The sequence below is a fragment of the Carassius gibelio genome, chromosome A15 (genome assembly GCF_023724105.1).
Source record: "Carassius gibelio isolate Cgi1373 ecotype wild population from Czech Republic chromosome A15, carGib1.2-hapl.c, whole genome shotgun sequence".
Classification (NCBI taxonomy): domain Eukaryota; kingdom Metazoa; phylum Chordata; class Actinopteri; order Cypriniformes; family Cyprinidae; genus Carassius; species Carassius gibelio.
In genome coordinates, this window is record NC_068385.1 from 3,573,308 (window position 1) to 3,594,771 (window position 21,464).

The 21,464-nt window shown below is 37.6% G+C and overlaps 1 protein-coding gene across 3 annotated transcripts; it reads right to left on the minus strand.

The window, feature by feature from the left end:
- Window positions 1-38: 38 nt before the first annotated feature.
- LOC128028953 (large proline-rich protein BAG6-like) lies at window positions 39-20,163 on the minus strand. 3 transcript variants are annotated; one of them, XM_052616344.1, is made up of 25 exons: window positions 19,969-20,163; window positions 19,378-19,476; window positions 19,081-19,198; window positions 18,625-18,869; window positions 18,471-18,542; window positions 15,500-15,622; window positions 15,203-15,384; window positions 12,248-12,377; window positions 11,453-11,656; window positions 11,015-11,234; window positions 10,873-10,932; window positions 10,243-10,562; window positions 9,730-9,805; window positions 9,148-9,458; window positions 8,682-8,961; window positions 8,419-8,588; window positions 7,426-7,479; window positions 6,692-6,794; window positions 6,402-6,526; window positions 5,676-5,810; window positions 3,530-3,583; window positions 3,201-3,365; window positions 2,926-3,033; window positions 1,624-1,770; window positions 39-844 (listed from the first exon to the last, which is right to left on the minus strand). In XM_052616344.1, exons 2-25 carry the CDS (start codon window positions 19,459-19,461, stop codon window positions 749-751), a joined length of 3,582 nt encoding a protein of 1,193 aa, XP_052472304.1. In that variant the 5' UTR covers window positions 19,462-19,476; window positions 19,969-20,163; the 3' UTR covers window positions 39-748. The 3 variants fall into 3 exon arrangements, with proteins under 3 accessions (XP_052472304.1, XP_052472302.1, XP_052472303.1); XM_052616342.1 differs by having other exon boundaries at window positions 9,721-9,805; XM_052616343.1 differs by having other exon boundaries at window positions 9,721-9,805; window positions 20,079-20,101.
- Between the last annotated feature and the right edge of the window lie 1,301 nt (window positions 20,164-21,464).

The window sequence follows — 21,464 nt, forward strand, 5'->3', positions numbered from 1 at the left end:
TGATTTGACAACAACAACAAAAAAAACTATATTCAATAACCGGTGCAAAATTGTTTAATTTCAGGCATTTTACATTCATGGTTCCAAATGACATCGTTTTTATTATTTTTTTAGCAATTTATCATAGATAAAGCCATAGCAGAACCATGGTAGAGGTGAAAGGCAAACCAAAATATTAAATATGCAATAAAGCTTTAAACAACAGAATCTGCAATAATTGCAATAATGTAACTTTCTACATTATCTCTTCTGTTCTCATCATGACTTTCCTCTGGATTCAGTTACAACTTAAAATACTGTTATTAATCAGACTGAATCATAAAAACACAACAGTTCCGATACAGCATGCTGGCAGGTGGCTTAAAGACAAACTCTTAACACACATGTGCCTGACTCCAGGAAAAGACACTTATCAGATGTTCAGTGTGCAGACAGCAAACTGCACCAACCAGCCACACATGATCAAAGACAGACACTTAACACACAGGTGCCTATATTGACCAGGAAAAGACACTTATCAGATGTTCAGTATGCAGATCACACTCAGAACCTCCAGCCTCACATGACCAACACGTACAACAGCACATCTGCTGTTTGGGATCAGCAAGCAGATATTCAGTCGATTAAAAAGTATAGACAGAAATGTGGGGTGTGAAGTCATCTGACAACACATAACTGTGCAAATAAAACACATGCCCCACAAAAGGAACAGGGCTGAGGTGAACATGTAAGCTGGCAGGTACAAAAGTTATGAGTCTGGAGGAAATACTTGATGTGTGTTAGGAAACCGTCTGGAATTGTAATCTGGGTCCTCCTTTACTCGTTTCTTGATGTCGCTTTTCAGCTGATAAAAAACAACATAACACCTGTTAGATAGATAGATATATATATATATATATATAGATAGATATATATATATATATATATATATTTTTTTTTTAAATGCAATTAAAAAAAAAAAGCTATATATAATAACAAAATACAAATTTCTACAGGTGGAATGTATGTTTCTGGAAATGCTCCATGTTTTGTGTGTATTTAAAGTTTATAGGTAACTAAGGGTGTATTCACACCAGGATAGTCTGCTAGTTCTCCTGCTTTGGTCCAGACCAAATACAATGTTGATTTTTATTTTTTTGGTGTGGTTCACTATCACACTGCCCTTTTTGCAAGTGAACCAAAACAAAACCACACGTGTGCTAAAAGGTCATCCATTTGTTGGACAGTAATTCTCAAGCGTGCCAGAGTTAGTTTGGAGCCGGACCGAGACCACCTCTTCAGCTGGGTCTCGGTGCGGTTGTTAGGTCCGCACCAGAGTGAGATTACTGTATTCATGTTGACTCAATAACCACAACTGTTCTTAGCAATAAAATAACTTAACATTCACACCTGCCGAAAAGAGGGGTGAAAAAAACTTGAGTTAAATTTAATCGAACCAAACCAAACAAAACAGGTGTGAATACACCCTAATACTGAAATTTTTGTATATTAAGAACACAATACAAATCAACCTTATTATATTTAACTAAAAATATATTTAAAAAAAAAATTGTAACTAAAATAAAATATAAAAAAATAAATATTTAAAGGCATAATATGAAAACACGTTTTCACACTAACTACCTGTTCACTGTATGCTTCTTGAAGTTCTGGTTTTTCTAAATCTCCTTGTAGGGCGTTGGGAACTGAGATGGGCATAACACCAGCTGACTTGGCGGCTTGACTTACTGCCTCAGAGAGTGAAAGTTTGGGCCCATCACTCTTTACCATCTAGAGGAGACACGATAAGAAAAAAAAATGTTTACTGTGATGCTTTAGGAAAGGCAAACCAATCTGAATGTATATAAAAGCCCTATTCGGACGATAAATGTTTCTCAGGGGGATGTAAGTAATTTTCACCATTTACAAGGGGTAGTCGTGATTTAATTGCCGTCCGAATCCACATCTCTGTGTTTACAAGAATAAATCGATTCAAAATTCAGTGCTTAAACCCTTTTTGAGCACTCCCAAACACTGTAAGGTTCATTACCTGTTGTACTTCAATATTTATTTCTGAAATGCTGACAAGTATTTAAAAGAACAATACTTCTTAACTGCTCACAGCGACTGGGAGCAGAACGAGAAGAAAAGCACGCAATCATTCGAAGCGTTCTTTATTATGGCAGTAGCGGGTATGCAGTACGGTTTTAAAATGTGTATTATAAAATGATATATAGGATACATAATTATATTGTATATAATTATATACAACTAGTGCATCTTTTTAAACAGGAGATTTAAATAATAAAAATAATAAATAGGATTATATATGATAAAATATGCTTGCAACAATAAAAATACATTTTACATACTGTATTTTCTGGACTATAAGTCACACTTTTTTCATAGTTTGGCTGGTCCTGCGACTTATAGTCAGGTGCGACTTATTTATCAAAATTAATTTGACATGAACCGAGAGAAATGAACCAAGAGAAAACATTAGCGTCTACAGCCGCGAGAGGGGGCTCTATGCTGCTCAGTGCTCCTGTAGTCTACACTGAAGACATAGAGCGTCCTCTCGCGGCTATAGACGGTAATGTTTCTCTTGGTTCTAAATAAATGCGACTTATAGTCCAGTGCGACTTATATATGTTTTTTTTTTCCATTTTAAACAATAATAAGAATACATTTTGTATATAAAATTTATTTTATTTAGAGCAGACAATTATGTGACTGGTCATGTGACTAGCACGTTCTCAGGCTGGTAGGATCACATAACTGACTCCCTCCTCTGTGAATAGATCGCCATCAGAATCCATACGTTTTATCACTGAGGTGATATGTACATTTATTTTTACAGACATCCACATGAGAAACAATTACCATCCGGATCGGGCTAAAGACGTCTCAATGTTAACATGTAACTGCATGAAACTGAATATTTACCTTCCTGCGCTTTGCAGGCATTCCAAGCAGATATGCATCAGAGAGAGGAGGCTGGGCCTTGATCTTCCTCTGACTGATCTGATCTTGTCTGATAATAGGAACCCACTCCTACAAACAACAAAGCAAATCAAACAACACTCAGAAGAACATTGAATCTCGCATTCCATGATCTGACCATCAAAACGTGATAACAACAGATGCCTCGAGTACGTCATATTTCCCAAAATGTTTTGGTGGAAACATTGTTTATGCAATGTAGGAAAAAAAATACTGACGGGAGGCAACACAGCTGCCCAGGCTTCAGCGTCACTTCCGGTTTCCTCTCCTCCAATAGCTCCCTCTCCTTCCCTAGCTGGACCTCCCACTGCTCCTGCTTCTTGGGAGGAGGCAAGAGCTTCTTCTGCTGTAGTAGCAGGTGTTGGAGAGAGACTGTCCCCCATCTGAACCATGTATGGGAGACGTTATATATGAGACCATACAGTACATGAGAACACTGTTAAACACCTAAGGCAAATTACGTACATGTCCAGTCTTCAATGACCAAAGCAACTGCATTTCATTGTAAATCCGTAAATCAGCATCAAATGCTTTTATGTTTATTTACCTCCATATTCTGAGGCTCAGGATCTTGTATGGACCTCTCTACTGATTCTTCACTCTGAGAACACATAGATATGCATTTTAAGGCAATGCAACATATCATTTGAGAGCCATGTAACCTCCATGAGTGGAACTTAACATTTAAATAGAATAAAAAAAAAAGTATGCTAGCACCTGATTTTTTCCCCCACTGCATGTTCTTGTAGATGAATGCTAGAAATTTGTTCTAGCTAAACCAAGGTCATGGGTTCAATTTATTCCAGATGCATGAATTATTACAACCCTTTTTACATTAACTATATTTTACTTTTTTTTGTTTTTTTTTACACAGAGGTTGCTCATAGGGATTTACTCACCCTTACGGCATCCTAGGTGTATTTGACATTTCTCTTTTGGACAAATCTAATGGGAGTTTTATTAAAAATTGTCCAGGCTCTTCCAAACTGTATAGACCAATTTCAGTGTTTGCAAACAGTTATGACATTTTTTGTGGGCGGAGCCTATCTGGTGGCAGAAAATGCCAGTTTTAACGTAGCAGTCTATGCAAGCCATGAAATTAAAAGCTAATTTTGAGCTTATATTTAAAGATTCAGATTTTCTTTGAATTCTGAAATTCCTGATAATTCTGGTAAAGAAAAATCAACTCGTCATTCTCTTTTTCCCTTGGCTCAGAATCATGAGTTTATAATCTTCCCACACTTCTGGCTTTTTTCCCTCAGATTTGACAAACTTGCAATTGTTGAGTTGAACTAAGTTATAAAGTTTCAACTAGGAAATAAATTTGCATTTACAAGAAAAACAAATCGAGAGATAAAATAGGTAAATGTAATGAATAATGTTTTAGGTTTAAATAGTATTTTTCTGATTTAACTGTAGGGCTAATACAACTATGTCCACTATGTGAATATTATACAGACCTATATTATTCAAATCTAATTTATGCTTTAAAGTAGGGTAATCATAAAATGTTTCATATATAGTTTATCCATTTAAATGTCTGCTTTTAGCTTCAAATGGCATCTTTGACAACAGTATTATATAAAAATTATTTGCATTCCGATTCGGAAATCCAAATGCACAACTGGCTTTTTCTGCAACCACAATTTGCTTTCTCCTCTGTGCTTCCCCGTTTGTCACTCTCTTCTCGGAGCTCACGTTGTGCTTTTCATGAAGTCACCTGCTGGAGTGACCAGAAGCTGGAGATTACGGTTTAAAATAAAAAATAAAATCTATATTTTTCTTACACTCGTGCATGGCACCCGGAGCCGTGTAGTAGGAGTAGTTTTATGATGGATGGATGCACTTTTTTCGGCTTCAAAAACAGGGGCACCATTCACTGCCATTATACAGCTTGCAAGAGCCAGGACATTTTTAAATATAACTGCGATTGTGTTCGTCTGAAAGAGTAATATCATATGTGCATAGAATGCCCTGAGGGTGAGTAAATCATGGGCTAGTCTCAGCCTCAGACGTCTCGCCCAAAGACCGTTGGCTAAATGTCTGATGCATATGGGACACAAAAGCGGAAACACTTCAGGAGTGTCGAAGTCGTCATCAGATTCTACAGCATTGCCAGGAGACGTGTGTGTCGCGTTCTTTAACATTCCACCTGGAAACAAAGATACCGTGGCGCCAAACCCCCTCACGAAAGAAGAAAGATGCCGTGTTTACAACTGTGACGACTAGTGCTTATCAGGATCAATTAAACACTGGATATTCAAAAGTATGTAAAATGTTTAAAGTGGCATAGAATCTTTAAAATATGTCCAAGAGTTTTACTGGTCTGTTATCGTGGTGACATTTCCACGCCTCGAAACATGACAATGAATGAAACTAACTGTGATTGGTTTTTTGACATGACGGTCAAACGGCATCATGTGCGGATCTTGGACAATGAAAGCTGCCATAGATTTCAGACCTTCAGTAAGGTCTAATCTAATCATGGGCTAATTCTCATTTTTGGGCGAATGATCCCTTTATTGGCTAAATAGAATGAACAGGCCATATTCAATCTAAAAACTGGTCACAGTATGTTAACTAAGACCATCTTGACAATGCAAACACCCAGCACTTCACACTAACCAACTTTCATAACTGGTGGAATCTGAAAAAATATATAATAATTCTATGCAAAATGTATGGAGACAAACCTGTGTGCGGATGATGTAATGAGTGATCTGTTCCTCTGTGATGGGGATGTGCTCTAGTATCACTTGCAGCCTCATGGTCATCATACTGGTTAACCAGTTCACCAGACTAGGGTTAACCTCAGCTGACATTGTCCTCTAATAGAGAGGAGACATGTAAATTCATGTTAATTCATAGATGTATACATATACATACATATATACATACGTACATACATACATACACATATATACATACACACAAATTATATATATATATATATATATATATATATATATATATATATATATATATATATACACACATACACACAAATATATATATATATATATATATATATATATATATATATATATATATATATATATATATATATATATATATATATATATATATATATATACATACACTTTCCTCATATGAGATATGATGGGCTAATAATTTTTTTTTTAATATACACATTCATTTTTAATTTTCCTTTACATTTTAATAACTATTTTAATATCCCCTAATATTTTTAGGTTTTCCATGACTGCGAAACCCGATCTTACCCCTAACACCTTTATCATTAATTGCTAAGTTTCCTGCATCAACGCAAGCACCCGCCAACATGGAAATGTCTCCTCCGCAATTTTATTTACTGTGAGCAGTTGTAGGATGATCAATAAAAGAATAACCAAGACGAAATAGGGTGTAGGAGTCAGACGTCAGATGTTTTGGATACTAACAATTCGGTGATTGATGACGGCAGTAAGGGCACTTTGTTCTCCGTTTAGACAGTAAAGGTTGAGGGCCAGACACTCAAAGAGTGCACGGTTACACAGCTGCAGGAGCCGAGGTCCAAACGTTTGATCTGATGAAATAAATGCACATTTAAATTATTTCATGTTTTTATGTGTGTGAGTAACTACTGCATTCTTATGGAGCCCTCAACATGATATAAGAAGCAAACTGCAAGCTAATATTTTACAATAATTTATGAATTTAAATAGAGACTCATCACATCGTCTAGACATACCGGTGCAGTGCAGAATGTGGGTGGCGATGCCTGCAAGTTGCTGTCTGAGAAAAGCCCGGTTCGTCTGGGTGATATCCACCCCATCACGGACTGCGATGGATGACTAGATGGGATGGACAGGAAGCATAAATCTCAAATTTGCATCAGTTCCACTGTGTGAAAAAAGTGCTTTTATTTACTTTAAGCAAAGCAACATCATCTTTGTCATGCTTTGACTTCATATCATATAAAATCATATTATGTTTGCAGTAATTCACCCACACCGGAAGTCTAGGCACAAAACATTCCAGAGTGTTTAAAATTCAGCTTGCATTAGTGATTATATTAATTACCCCATACAAATGTGTTATCTAAGTTATTCAGGATATGTGGTACCAATGTAAAATCTACACTACAGGTCAAAGGTTTAGGGTCGGTAAGATTTTTTTATAACAAATTTACAAACAAGTCTCTTATTCTCTCAAAGTCTGAATTTATTTGATTAAAATATATTAAAAATGGAAATATTGTGAATTATTACAATATACAAATATTGAACATCTTTCCATTGTAATATATTCAAAACTGAATTTATTTTTCTTAAAGACCCAAAACTTTTGAATGGTAGTGAATGGTGTATGGTAGTGTGTAGACTTCCACTTAAAATTTTACAGTGCTTGTTACTAACTGAGGGATCAGTCACAGATGCTTTTCATAGTTTTTAAGGAGTCAAGAAAGGATTCAGGGATTCTTACAAAACTTTCTGTGATGTATTCCTCGAGTTCTGCAATTAAGTCATCAGCAGCTGCCTATAAAAACAGAAAGAAAAAATAAGATGAAGAGATGGAAATAGAAACAGAAAGAGGGGAGAAAGTGAAGAATCAGACAAGGGACTGTACCGGGGAGGTATAGTTCTGATATGTCTTTAATGCAGAGATCGCAAACTACCAGAAAAAGTTAAATCTGGCTATTTGTGTTAATTTCTTTCCTACAATAATTCTGTGGACTGCGTGCAAGCTGAAAGATAATGCACAATGCTCTGTGTACATTCTTTGACTGCTGCCAGCAATTACATCTTGTATGCGGCATTGAATAATGTAAATATCATGCTTTGAGCTTTATTGCAGTATAGTTGAAGTGTTAATGTTGAAGTTGTATATTCTTGTCAGGGTTAGTAGAGCCAGGTTCACACTACAGGATTTTAAGCTCGATTTAATGCCGAGAGGTTGGGCTGTGATTGGGGAAAATCATTGGGTGATCAATGCTCTGCAATCTATGTGTGTAGTGCTCAAGGACAAATCAGAGGGTCGCTGTGGCCTCAACCGATGCCTCGCTGATGCCAAACAAATATCCGTAACAGTCGGTCCACACAACATCACATGGTGTCCGGTGTTACAATGAGCTATAGCCAATAAGAGAGCAAAGGATGGGCAACACGGCTTAAAGAAAAGTTTGGACACAAGAAATGGATTATTCAGGCTATTTAGGGCACTCCATCACAGTTATGTTTTTTGGGGCTTATTTGAAGGTCACTGTAAATATTTTAGATTGCCGTTTCTCAACATTTTGCATGTTTCCCTTATGTATCAAAACCCATTTCAGGTTTTGGAGTCTCTAGTAATGAACTGATTAGTCTAATTAGGTATGTGTTTGATCAGGAAGGCATACAAGATTTTGCAGTTTTGGGGGGTATTCCAGCACCAGCATTGGGAATCAGAGCCCTCTGGCACTGCTAAAGAGCAACTTACGGTGATGTTGGCCTCTGTGGGCTCACGGCCTTGCAGGAAATGCTCAGTGAAGAACTGAGCGAGATGGGGTTGGATACGACCCAGTGGGTGGTGCTGCCCATGGAGCAACAGCACCATGTCCACCATGGAGAAGTTCTGACAAACCAAAGCCAAAAGATCACCGAAGAAACCTAAAAATGTATACAGGTTTTTTAGTTTCCTCATTTTACTGAAAGAAAGAAAGAAAAGAACTAAAAGAAACTTATTAACCCAAAAGAGCTCACCCATAGCGTCTCCAGTACCAGGGGTGAAGATGTTGCTAGTTTGGGAGAGCCTCTGGATGAACTGAGCGATGCTCTCGGTTTCGTTTTGAGGGGTACCCAGAGAACCCATCATGGTGGACAGGACGCCCTGCACTATCCCAGTGAAGAGCTCAGGGTTCAGACCTTCATTGGCTGTGGCGACCCCAGGAGTGGGGGCTGAGTTTGGTGGGGCAGTGGGAGCGGTAGGGGTCGAGGTTTGAGGCTGTCCCCCAGGAGGCTGAGAGAAAAGTGGTTGGGAAGCCTGATGACAGAGATGCAAAAAAACAAATTTATTTTTGCTTGCTTTACTCTACAGCATACAGTGTGTATATTTATTAACTGAACAACCACCAAAATAAATCCTCTGTAATTCTATGTTTGAAAAATGATATTATTGTAATAATAAAATCTGGAAAAAAAGTCTATAAAGCCTAAGTAGGCTATTCACCTGCATGAAGTCTGTGACCCCCTGGATAAAGGTAGGGACCCCAGGCATGGTGACTGTTATAGAAGGACCCTGGCCTCCTGTGGCAACAGCTCCACCCAGTAGAGACCCCAACAACTGCTCCAGGTTTCCCCCTAAAGGATTCTCCTGAAGAGGTGGCGGTGAAGATCCAGGTTGGGGAGTGCTGGTACTGGTACTATTAGACTGCGTGGACCCAGAACCACTTGTGGTGGTCGTGGTGGTGGATGGAGTGCTTGTGGAAGTAGATGTGGAGAAGGTGAATGTTTGAGAGGATGATGTGGTGGTTTGGCTGGCTGTGGATGCAGAGAACAGTAAAATATATTATACTATACCCTAATCAGAAGCATTTTACATCAGTATTGAATGAATGAATGAATGATGCATTTATATAGTAAAATGTATTGCATAAAATTTTAAGAGAATATCAAGCACGTCAGTCATTTGAGCTGATCCACATTTCAGTTATCAACTAAAATATCTCAGAACTCATATGTTATCAATTTAAAAAAAATCAGTACATATATTACTACAAATTCAAGTTTTATGCAACTGTACCCATCTGACCTGCAGCCCCTGACAGAAGCTGGCCGACCAGTCCACCAATCATCTGATTCAAAGCAGCAGGAGGGAACTGTCCAGCCTGCGGAGAAAAACACACATATCTGTATGAAACCAACACCCAATGAACAAGTCTGAGCACTGAGGACTTCTGTAAAAACTGATCATAATGCATGACTGCTTCTGAATTCAGCAAACCACAACTTCCAGTGCAGCGCATTGCCTTAACTTTGATGAAGAATATCTCTTTGGTTTTGAGACTTTACTGTTTGCAACTTCAGGGAGTTAATCTGTGCAAAATCAGTATATAACTCTCCAAAGAGACAGGAAAACTTGAAATCGCATCATATAATCCTTTAAGAGATTTTAGAGGAAATATGTAGGCTTGGCATATATAGAGTTCTTAATTTTTTTTTTCAAAATTCATTTCACAATTCATACCTTAATGTGGTGAAACATTTATTCCTGTCTGGCATTTACACCTCTACATTCCAGAAAAATCATGGGAATTTCATTCACCTGTCCCGGCTGTTGGCCCATCATCGGTGGAACAGCTGTTCTGAGGTTGATAGTAGCTCCCCGCGGGGTGAAAGTGGGGCTGGTCATCCTGTGAGTAAAGGAGGGTCTGGTGAAAACCACTCTGGCCTGAGGTGGGTAAGGGGGCATGGGGGGTGGAGTGGAGCCAGTGCCAACATTTGCTGCAGGAGGGGTGGTCTGTTGCCCCTGCTGGCCAGTAGAGGCAGCGTTTGCCATTGCCATGGCTTGCTGAGTGACTTGATGCACAATGGCTTGCATGAATTCTGGAGGTAGACCTGGAATCTGAACAGTAGGGGGGGCACCTGCAACACGCAAATGTGTATCATATAAACACATGCTCATCTTGGTGAAGATCAGACAAAATATTAACATGCTATTATCATTTTTATAACTATATTGCTTTTAATTATTTTACTTTATATATATATTTAAAATCTGTATGTTGTCTATATTTTCTTACAATTCATATATGCGAAATACACTAACTAATGTAAATACTCACATCCAATATGTTATGATCATTTACCTCCTTATAACTTAAAAGTCTATTCATAATATAAAGTGAATATTTTAATTGCCTCTATGGGGATGTATTTCAGAAAAAAGACTAACCAGGCTGTCCAGTACCAGCAGCATTCTGTTGACCATTTGTCTGTGCAGCATTGCCAGAGTCTGTAACATATTAAACAAGTGATTTAAATTCAAATAGGAAAAATAGTTAAACCCCTTGCACACAAATACAAAAGAAACCCACCATCAATGTTCATTTGCATCATCACTACAGGCTCCATGGTCTGATGACTGATCCGGATGACTCTAGGCCCTGGCGGTCCACTCTGCTGATTGGCTGGACCAGTCTGACTGGCAGGTGTTGGTCCCTGGCCTTGCTGATCTGATTGGCCAGTAGACTGAGGCTGACCATCAGCTGCTGGTCTGCCATTGGCTGACATGGTCACAGTAGTTCCAAGATTCAACTGCAGAATGTTAAAAGTTAATTGTTTTGTTTTAAATAGGCCTACTTCAACAAACTACCATTAAAGTCCCTGTTTTCTCAGTATTTCTAGCATCTCTGGAAAATATACCTCTACCAAAAACACCTCAGTACTTATTTTTGAAGAACTCTACAAACTTTCACTTTCAGGGTTATGCAGTGCATGCTTCCCACTGCACGAGCCTCTGACCACATCCTTACCTGCGCTGGAAGGTGATGCACGCCCCCTGGAGTAAGCACAGAGGAGGTGTAGTGGGACATGGGGCGGATAACATGCAGGTGTCGAGGAGGGTTGCTCAGGAGGTTACACCGTAAGTCGCTCAGGGCAACCAGGGCATTTCCCAAGAGACGGAGGGCCTCCCCCACGAGGTTAAGAATGCGTTGGTCCTCATCCCTCTCTTGGGTCTGTTGTTCACAAAGAAAAAAGCTGATACAAATATTTAACATTTAATGAAATTATGCACAAATGCCAATTATAACAACTATAAAATTAAGAAACTTTTAAAGTTATTATTATGCCATATTTTTGCCATATACAATACCATACAGTTTGGGGTCGGTAAGATATTTTCCTGTTTTTTAAAAACAGCTGTGCTGCTTAATATTGTTTTGGAAACTATGATACTTTTTTCGGGATTCTTTAATAAATGGAAATTTAAATATTTGTTTAAATTTTAAAACATCTTTACTGTCACCTTCGATCAATATAGCATCCCTTGCTGAATAGAAGAATCAATTCTAAGCTATAGGATCTGAACTGTTTAGGCAGTATCACTTGAAACAATGTATCACTACAATACTGATATATGATAGCATCGCTTATCTTATTATTTCAACTCATTTTTCATGTTCGGCCTACTGAAAATATATTGGCTGAATGACTTATCATAGCCTCACTTCCAAAATGAATTTGCATTCACATCAAAGTAATTTTGGCGCCTGAACTCTACATTTATGGTGAGAGAAAAAAACATTTATGGCGAGTGGGCTTCTTACATTGTTGTTGTAGTCTGCAGTTGTGGCTGCCTCTAGAATGAGGTGAGCTCTCTGAATGAAGGGCTGGAGTCTCTCCTCCACTCTCCTCAGCTCTGTTAACATCTCTACCATTTCAGCTGGGCTTGGATGGCTGATGGGAAGACAGCAACAGGATCATCATAAATCAATGTTTCCAAATGCAACTTGCATCAAACACTGAACGATAGGACATCACTTTAATACACTCATTATATTGAAAGGAAAACATAGGTATACATAAACTGCTACCCGGTTCATAGATTCCTGTGTAAGAGCATTTGAAGTAGAGTATGGTTAAGTATGAATGTGAATTAATCAAACAGAACAGACGCTGCTTAGTCAACGAAACAAGATGGCTTACACTAAAAATAACCTTTAGTTTGACACTTGAAAACCAAGTCATTAGTGGTAAGAATGGTGGTTTCTCTGACTTTTAAAACTGAGTAGGATACAGTAGTGGGAGCTTCGCTTTTCAGTGGCTAGGCAAAGACTTCCTATTATAGATAAACTCCCACTGATGGATTTAAGCATCCGTGCAGACTAAATGCACATGAAACCAAGAAAATGTGACTCATCATCTGCATGGAGTGTTATTGTATGTATTGTATTATATCAACAACAACACAAATTGAGGATCCTGCACTCTTTTCAATCCACATGTGACATGATTTCAAGCCATAAATACTTCCAAAAAGAGCACACATTTTTTTTTTATTATTATTATTATTAATTTGCTCTGTATCCAAAAAAGGATTTCATGCCAAGATGCTAGCAATATATTTTTTTATTGTAACAAAGTCCAAAAAGTAAAGTGCTCAGTGTATTTAAAATCTACAGTACAACAAACGGTTTTGGCCACAAAGGACTTTCCCTTTTTAGGATACACAGCAAATGAATTTCATGTACTGTTTTATAATCTGCTCTGGTTTTTGATAAAATCACAAGCTTTGGAGTAAATGTCTCAATTGGACAAGAAAACCATTGTTTACCAAGGGAGGAAACATGAAAATTAGAGAACCAGTTAATATATAAAACTACCATCAAGATAGCTTATAACAACTTATAATTTATGATGTTATATATTTTTTACCATTCAAAGGTTCGGGGTCAGTATTAATCATTGTCATGTTGTTATAAAAAAAATATATACACTTTTCTTTTGAATACTCCTTTCATGAATTATAAAACTGTTTGCAAAATTTATAAGAAATGTTTATTGAGGACCAAATCAGATTTTTAAATGATTTTTAAATTGTAATAATTTCAAATATTAATGTTTTCACTGTATATCTGTTAAAATAAATGCAGCCTTGGCAAACAAAGGAGACTTCTTTCAAAAACATAAAAAAACTCTTAGTGACCCTACATTTTCATATGATACTGTAGATACATTTATCATGTAAATTGTTTAACATATACCTAAATAGAATTATAGAGCATAATAAACAGTGAGTTGTTAGTTTCCTAATGCAGTGAGGTTACTCAAAGTGTCAAATCCACATTTCTTAACCTGATGTCAAATGTCAACAATGTCTAAGGTAGACTGAACTGAAGTCATGCCTACTCCTTCAATAGCGAAACTCAATCTCCCGGTTTAACTCCCTCTGTTTCACCTCACATTGTAGGCGGTTGATTTAAAAGTGTCTGTACATTTCCCACAAATTTCATTATTGGGCCAAACCAAAAGGTAAAAAATGAGACAAAAGGAACATTGTAGTCAGGTGTTTATGAAACTTAAAGACAGAAACACACATTTCTGTTCCAATTTGTTAGTCATTCTTCTGAAAGAAACAGAATCTATCTTTCATGTGGCAATTCACTGGTGATTTAAAGGAACACTCCACTCTCTTTGCAAATAGGCTCATTTTCCAACTCCCCTAGAGTTAAACAGTTGAGTTATACCATTTTCTAATCCGTTCATCCAATCTCTGGTAGCACTTTTAGCTTAGCACAGATCACTGAATCTGATTAGACTGTTAGCATCTCGCTCAAAAATATCCAGATATATATTTATATTTTTCCTATTTAAAACTCAACTCTTCTGCAGTTACATCATATACTAAGACTGACGGAAAATAAAAAATGGAGTGTACCTTTAAATGGATTTAGTACATTTAGTACAGTCATAGTTTTAGGAACATTAAAGATATAACCAAAAATGGAATTGTATATTTATTAGTTGTTATCATAGGGCTGAGGCCAGAAAAATATTGTCACACTGTCATATTGTATGTATCATCATTTCCTAGCTGTAAGTCTTCCAAAAACTTACTTTGTAAACCACCAAATTTTCTATTCACAGCACTAAAGGCTTACCTACGAACCTTTATCAGATTTAGAGTAAATCAACACTAAACAGTCATTCTGGACATTCATGGACTTATTAAAAAAAAACACCTATAAAATGCCCCGATGTGTTTAAATAACCTTTTTTAACCTTTACTATCTTTAAAAAGATGGTTTATTAACAAAAATAAACAACGACTAAAATCATGACAGACATTATGAGACATTATGACTGCCCTATGCAAGATGGTTAGTCCTTATTTTAACTTGATTTATATTCTGGACTGATAACTTCCATTTACTTCAATTTAATTAAAAGCATGGTTCGATAAGAGCAAAAAAGGCTTAGCAAAACAAAGCCACTTAAGGCACAATAAATCCAAAAATGAATTATTGTGTCATCATACTCAAGCCATTCCAAACCCATGTGATGTTTTATTTTCAACATGGAACACCAAAAGAGACTTTTTAAAGAATCATTATGCAGATGTTTTACATACAACAACACTGTTCAACTATAAAACAATCATTTCTCATTTTGTGTTAATTTTTTGATTAATTATTCCCTAAAACTTCATTGGAAAATAGAAAGATATATTAAGATTTATTATATAAAGCAAATAATTAAATTCTAATTATAACCGCTCCTACCTGAGGCCCGCAGGAGGGGGTGGAGCACCCTCAGTCTGGGTGGAGGAGGAAGAGGATGGTGGGGTACTTGACGGTGGAGGAGAAGTGTCCATGGGTTGTACAGTAGGAGATGGAGTGGAAGTGGAGGAGGTGGGTGGAGGTGCAGAGTCCTCCTGGGATGCTGAGCCATCCTCGAGCTGCCCCTGTGAAAGAAGGCAGAAATGAAGGTATAATCAATAAGCAATGTATATGCACATTTATGTCTTCCTGATACCACTGTAAGAAACAAGCCAAGTAATTCTCAGCAATATTGTTTACCTCCAGTCTCTGGATCACAGCATTGGTGTCTCTCAGCAAGTTCTCAGCCAATAGCAGCCGCAGTCTGGGCTCACTTTGCAATGACTGGTCCAAATCAATCTGAACATTCACAGAGCCACTGGTCTGGAAGAAAGAATTATATGTAATTACTGAATGGAAATTACTGCATATATGTCATTTATTTCTATACATTTAAATGGCTGCATTTGTCTTATATATATATATATATATATATATATATATATATATATATATATATATATATATATATATATATAAGGGGTGTAACGATGCGCGTAATTGTATTGAACCGTTCGGTACGAGGCTTTAGGTTCGGTACGCAGTACGCATTATGTATCGAACGGTTCGTTTAACTAATTAATTATATAAAAAAAAAAAAGTGAAATATAATGATATGCGTTCAACAAGGTAGCCCAATAACCCAAAACGACGTAACAGGCAACGCCCCTGACACCCCCGAAGAAGACTAAAACACCAACTTATATGTTTATGTTAGGCTACTCAGTCAGGCGCTCGCTCACTCAGTACGCGCTGAGTGAGCGAGCAGTTCATGCACGGTACGCGGTGACCAGTGCGTTTAACAGACCAGAAATAGAAGATCCTCCAATAACCAACAGGTCTGGTGTTTGGGTGCACTTTGGATTCCCTGTAAGCTATAATGGTGATGGCAAGAGAGTGGTGGATAAAAAAACAACGGTCGCATCTGCTATGACAATAGGGTACACCAGCGGGAATAAAAAAAAAAACACCAGCGGGAATACTTGAAACATGTAAACTCATTTACGCCGACATCACCTTAGTGTGTCAGTATCTGGGAAAAGACGAAAAAAAGGAGAAATATACACGCAACAAACTATCCCCGCAGCATTTAGACAGACATTTCCGACTGACTCAAACAGTGCAAAAGACATCACCTCGGCGATTGGTAGACTTGCGTTACATTTACATTATAGCCGCGGATATGAGACCTTACTATTTACCATTCATTCTGTCATCACCATTATAGCTTACAGGGAATCCAAAGTGCACCCAAACACCAGACCTGTTGGTTATTGGAGGATCTTCTATTTCTGGTCTGTTAAATGCATTAGACATTTTGCAACGAGCCTTCAGCGCGTGCTGAGTAAGCGAGCGCCTTAGGGGCCGTTCACATATCGTGCCTAAAAACGCGTGGAAAACGCTAGCCGCGTCTTTCTCCTCCTTTCCAAAGCGCTCGGGCAGAAGCGCCCCTGAGGCATCTGCCTTTGCTAAGCAACAATGACGTTCTGCTCTCTCCATGAAGACGCGGAAATTTCAGCAAAGGATAAATGGATAAGCAGCTCTAAGAATCGCTTGCAGTAGGCTCTGCTACTAAATTTATTTCAAAATTGCAATCCATATACAACTATGATCAGCTGTTCCTTCATCTTGGCTGAGCTTTCAACGTTGTAACGGGAAAGGATGAAGCTGATTGGTTAGTTCTTGTCACATGACCCGCGGTGCGCTTGCGGCATTCTGAAAAGTTGAGATGTTTTTACATTTTGCTGTATCTAAAACGTACCGAATCGAACCGTGACATCAGTGTATCGTATCGAACCGAACCGTGAATTTTGTGAACCGTTACACCCCTAATATATATATATATACACTGCTTAAGTGGTAGAGCATCGCATTAGCAGCACAAGGTTGTGGGTTCGATTCCCAGGGATTAAATTAAAGCATTTAGCAGATGCTTTTATCCAAAATGACTTAGATTGCATTCACTTAGATTGCATTTTCCTAACATGCGATACCTGGGATTCAAACCCCCAACCTTTCGCTTGCTAATGCAATGCTTTACCACTTGAGCTACAAGTCGCTCAATAAGTGCTATAAGTCGCTTTGGATAAAAGCATCTGCTAAATGCATAAATTAATACATATACTTACATATATATATATATATATATATATATATATATATATATATATATATATATATATATATATATATTAATGCATTTGCATACAGTTTTTTTTATGCATACTGGGTTTTTTTTTATTAAAAAGAAGAAAAAAAACAGCTAGCCAAGGTTGGCTGGTTTTTTTTTATAAATAAAGAACAGCAATATTATGACACATTACAATTTAAAATAAGTTTATTTTAATAGATTTTAACACGTTATTTATTTCTCTGATACTAAAGCTACATTCAGCATCATGGACCTTTTTGACATTTCTGGGTTTCTCAGCAGAGGAAGTCAGCATAGTTGGGTTTACTTGACGCAGGAGAGTACCCCAAATTTATTTTTTAATTCCCATTTGCACAAATAAAAAAAGAAAAAACTCCACGATAGTGTTTTCATGACATTCAATAAAAGGAAAATTTTTTTTTTTAAAGAGACTGATAACGGCAGTCAGAAGAGAGAACAATGTCAAATTTACCTTCCCTCCCAAAGACGCTGCATTAGAAACACCCTCGCATTAGTGTTGGTAATTCAACATAATTCATTTCTGGTAATTTGATGTAAAGGTGACATAATAAAAAGAACAGTGTTATAAAAATACAAAAATGTAAAACTTCCTATGATTTACGATGCTGATGACTATTAAACGCGTCATCACAGTCTTGTTAAAAGGGTCCATCACACCAGTCTTCAGCGTCACATGATCACTCAGATATCATTCTTATATGTTGGGTTGTTGCTCAAGAAATGTTTTATTATTATTATCAATATTGAAAACTGTTCTACTACTTAATATTTTTTTGTGGAAATCTTGATGCATTTATTTTTTCAGGAATATCTGGCATCATAAAATTCCAAAGAACAACATTTCTCTGAAATAGAACTCTCTGTAACACTCTATACGTTTTTACCCTCACATTTGATCAATTTATCGCATCCTTTTTGAATAAAAACATGAATTTGCTTATTTTGCATGCAAATGCCACCACTACAAAAGGGCTCTCTTTAGATCACAATGGTCCTCACCCCCGTGTTGGTACTGACACGTGGATTTCTTGCACTGTCTCCCAGGCCTGTCATCATCTGCTGAATGGACATCTAAGAAAAACGAATACATTACGCAAAAAAGTACCAAAATCAAGCAATACAAGTTACACGAAGTCAAAAAAAAAATCTCCACCTGAATTTGCTGAGGATCCATTATGTTTACCGGAACATTAAAAGTACCAAGCATAACATAGCTATTGGCATTGCGGTCATGCGTAGGCCCAAGAGGGATCCCTTGAGAGCTACTGGTTGAGTTTGGGTTCTGATTTCCTCCCTGTGCCGCGCCAGAGGACCCTGGTACGCCACCCGAGTCTGAGCCCTGTTGGGTGGTCTGTGGTGGAGCCCGCTCTACCAGGTGTATTACTTTTCCATCCACATCTAGACAGAGATGGATGAACAGGGACAAGTACAGAAAAGTCACAAGACTGCAAAAAGGGGATGTTATTCAAAAGCACATGCTGAAATGCATAAATATGTCGTTTTGCTTTGTAATTCAACTGAACTTGCTTTCGATGGAATCATATACACAATGTCAACGGAGTTCCCTCGAAGGATTTTGAAACTGCTGATTTTATACAAATCAACTCACTGTACTCTGCTAGGGTTTTCTCATCTTGAAGTACTCTGCCCTGGTAAATGAGTCTTTGTTTGTCAACAGGAATTCCAACAGAAGGTGATATGTGCTCCTTGAACTCTTTCACCGTCATCTACGAAGCGAAACAAGAAGCTGTCAATTCAAAAGACAACTGGCAGACAGTAGACTTCTATCTTTGCCATGTGGTCACATGACCTGTCATTTGCCTTAAATTGTGGTCAAATGCAGTACGCTAACTCATCATTATAAAGTACATGTGACAATGTGCACAATAAGAAAACTCCAGCTTACCTGCGCCTGAACTGTGTAACTCCTACTCTGGGAGTCTAGGGTTTTCACAGTCACCTCTATGTTATTGTTTGGTTGTTCTTCCATACTGTCTGTAGTACGCTAGAAAGCAATGATAACCATGCAGAAAGTACAAATAAATAATCTGCTGTCTGCCACGGAACACATGAAATCCAGTAATAAACCATGTCAACAAGAAGGAAAACTGTGTCAGCTTATACACAGGCCTCAACTGAGACCCAGCTGTCATGCACACCCCACCTTTCCAGAAGTTTCTTGACTTACTAAAGCAAATTTTAGAAAAACATATGCTTTCAGACAATAAAAGATATTTAACTCTAAACTACAACAACATAACAAGTCCAGAACATCTGATACAAACAACCTGCTAACGGTCACTTGCTGCTAAATAACCATCAAACAAGCGTTTATGTAGCGTTTTAAAGATAGCATATGACTATTTACTAAAAATGCATTACGTATTCATGCATTTCGCCTGACTGTCAGTGATAAACTAAACAATTAGTAGTAAAGAGACGAATTAAAGTGCGCTCGAGCTGTGCGAACATGTGAGCTCGCCTATGTTTGTCCTACCTCGAGACACGGTTTTTCCTGGTTGAAATTCGCTGTTTTGCATATACGATATACTTTCTGAGTTTAGTAACAGTGTGGCTGTAATTTGTGCTTGTTTGTGTAAAACCGACCGTTTAATTCACTGATATAGCGAAGCTAAAAGCCTCGCGCTATCATGCTAGCCGGTGTTGCGCTACAAGCTCGAGGAAGTATGCGATGACGTCACGTGGTTTTCATAAACTCCGCTGTAAAGAAGTGCATGTTTGAAATGAATAAATCAGCAGTTTGGCATGTGAGGTATAAGTTAATTCAGTATTAAAATCAATTATACTAAATTTTAGTGGAATAATAAAATAGCATTTTTACACTCTTGTTTACACAAACAGACAGTAAGGCCTAGACCTAGACTATGCTATCATGAGATGTAGCTATTAAAACACAAACTTCTTAATGGATTTCACCTTTTGTATTTCTGCGTTTGGTAACGCAAAAATACAAACTCGACTGCAAAAAAGTTGGGACACTTTACAAATTGTGAGTAAAAAAGGAATATGATAATTTACAAATCTCATAAACTTATATTTTATTCACAATAGAATATAGATAACATATGAAATGATGAAAGTGAGACATTTTGAAATGTCATGCCAAATATTGGCTCATTTTGGATTTATTGAGAGCTACAAATTCCAAAAAGTTGGGATAGGTAGCAGCATTAAGAGGCCGGAAAAGTTAAATGTACATTTAAGGAACAGCTGGAGGACCAATTTTCAACTTATTAGGTCAATTGGGAACATGATTGGGTATAAAAAGAGCCTCTCAGAGTGGCAGTGTCTCTCAGAAGTCAAGATGGGCAGAGGATCACCAAGTCCCCCAATGCTGTGGCGAAAAATAGTGGAGGAATATCAGAAAGGAGTTTCTCTGAGAAAAATTGCAAAGAGTTTGAAGTTATCATCATCTACAGTGCATAACATCATCCAAAGATTCAGAAAATCTGGAACAATCTCTGTGTGTAAGGGTCAAGGCCGGAAACCATACTGGATGCCTGTGATCTCCGGGCCCTTAGACGGCACTGCATCACATACAGGAATGCTACTGTAATGGAAATCACAACATGGGCTAAGGAATACTTCCAGAAAACATTGTCGGTGAACACAATCCACCATTTCATTCGCCGTTGCCGGATAAAATTCTATAGGTCAAAAAAGAAGCCATATCTAAACATGATCCAGAAGCGCAGGCATTTTTTCTGGGCCAAGGCTCATTTAAAATGGACTGTGGAAAACTGTTCTGTGGTCAGACCAATCAAAATCTGAAGTTCTTTTTAGAAAACTGGGACGCTATATCATCCGGACTAAAGAGGACAAGGACAACCCAAGCTGTTATCAGCGCTCCGTTCAGAAGCCTGCATCTCTGATAGTATGGGGTTGCATGAGTGCGTGTGGCATGGGCAGCTTACACATCTGGAAAGGCACTATCAATGCTGAAAGGTATATCCAAGTTCTAGAACAACATAT

What these genes read in the sequence shown, in the direction of transcription:
- LOC128028953 (XM_052616342.1), bottom strand. Translation starts at nt 19,461, where the DNA reads ATGGAAGAACAACCAAACAATAACATAGAGGTGACTGTGAAAACCCTA. An exon ending in CCCCCTCCTGCGGGCCTCAG is followed by an intron (nt 12,378 to 15,202) that starts GTAGGAGCGGTT and finishes TCTTCCCATCAG; the next exon opens with CCATCCAAGCCCAGCTGAAA. An exon ending in CTGCAGACTACAACAACAAT is followed by an intron (nt 11,657 to 12,247) that starts GTAAGAAGCCCA and finishes TGTGAACAACAG; the next exon opens with ACCCAAGAGAGGGATGAGGA.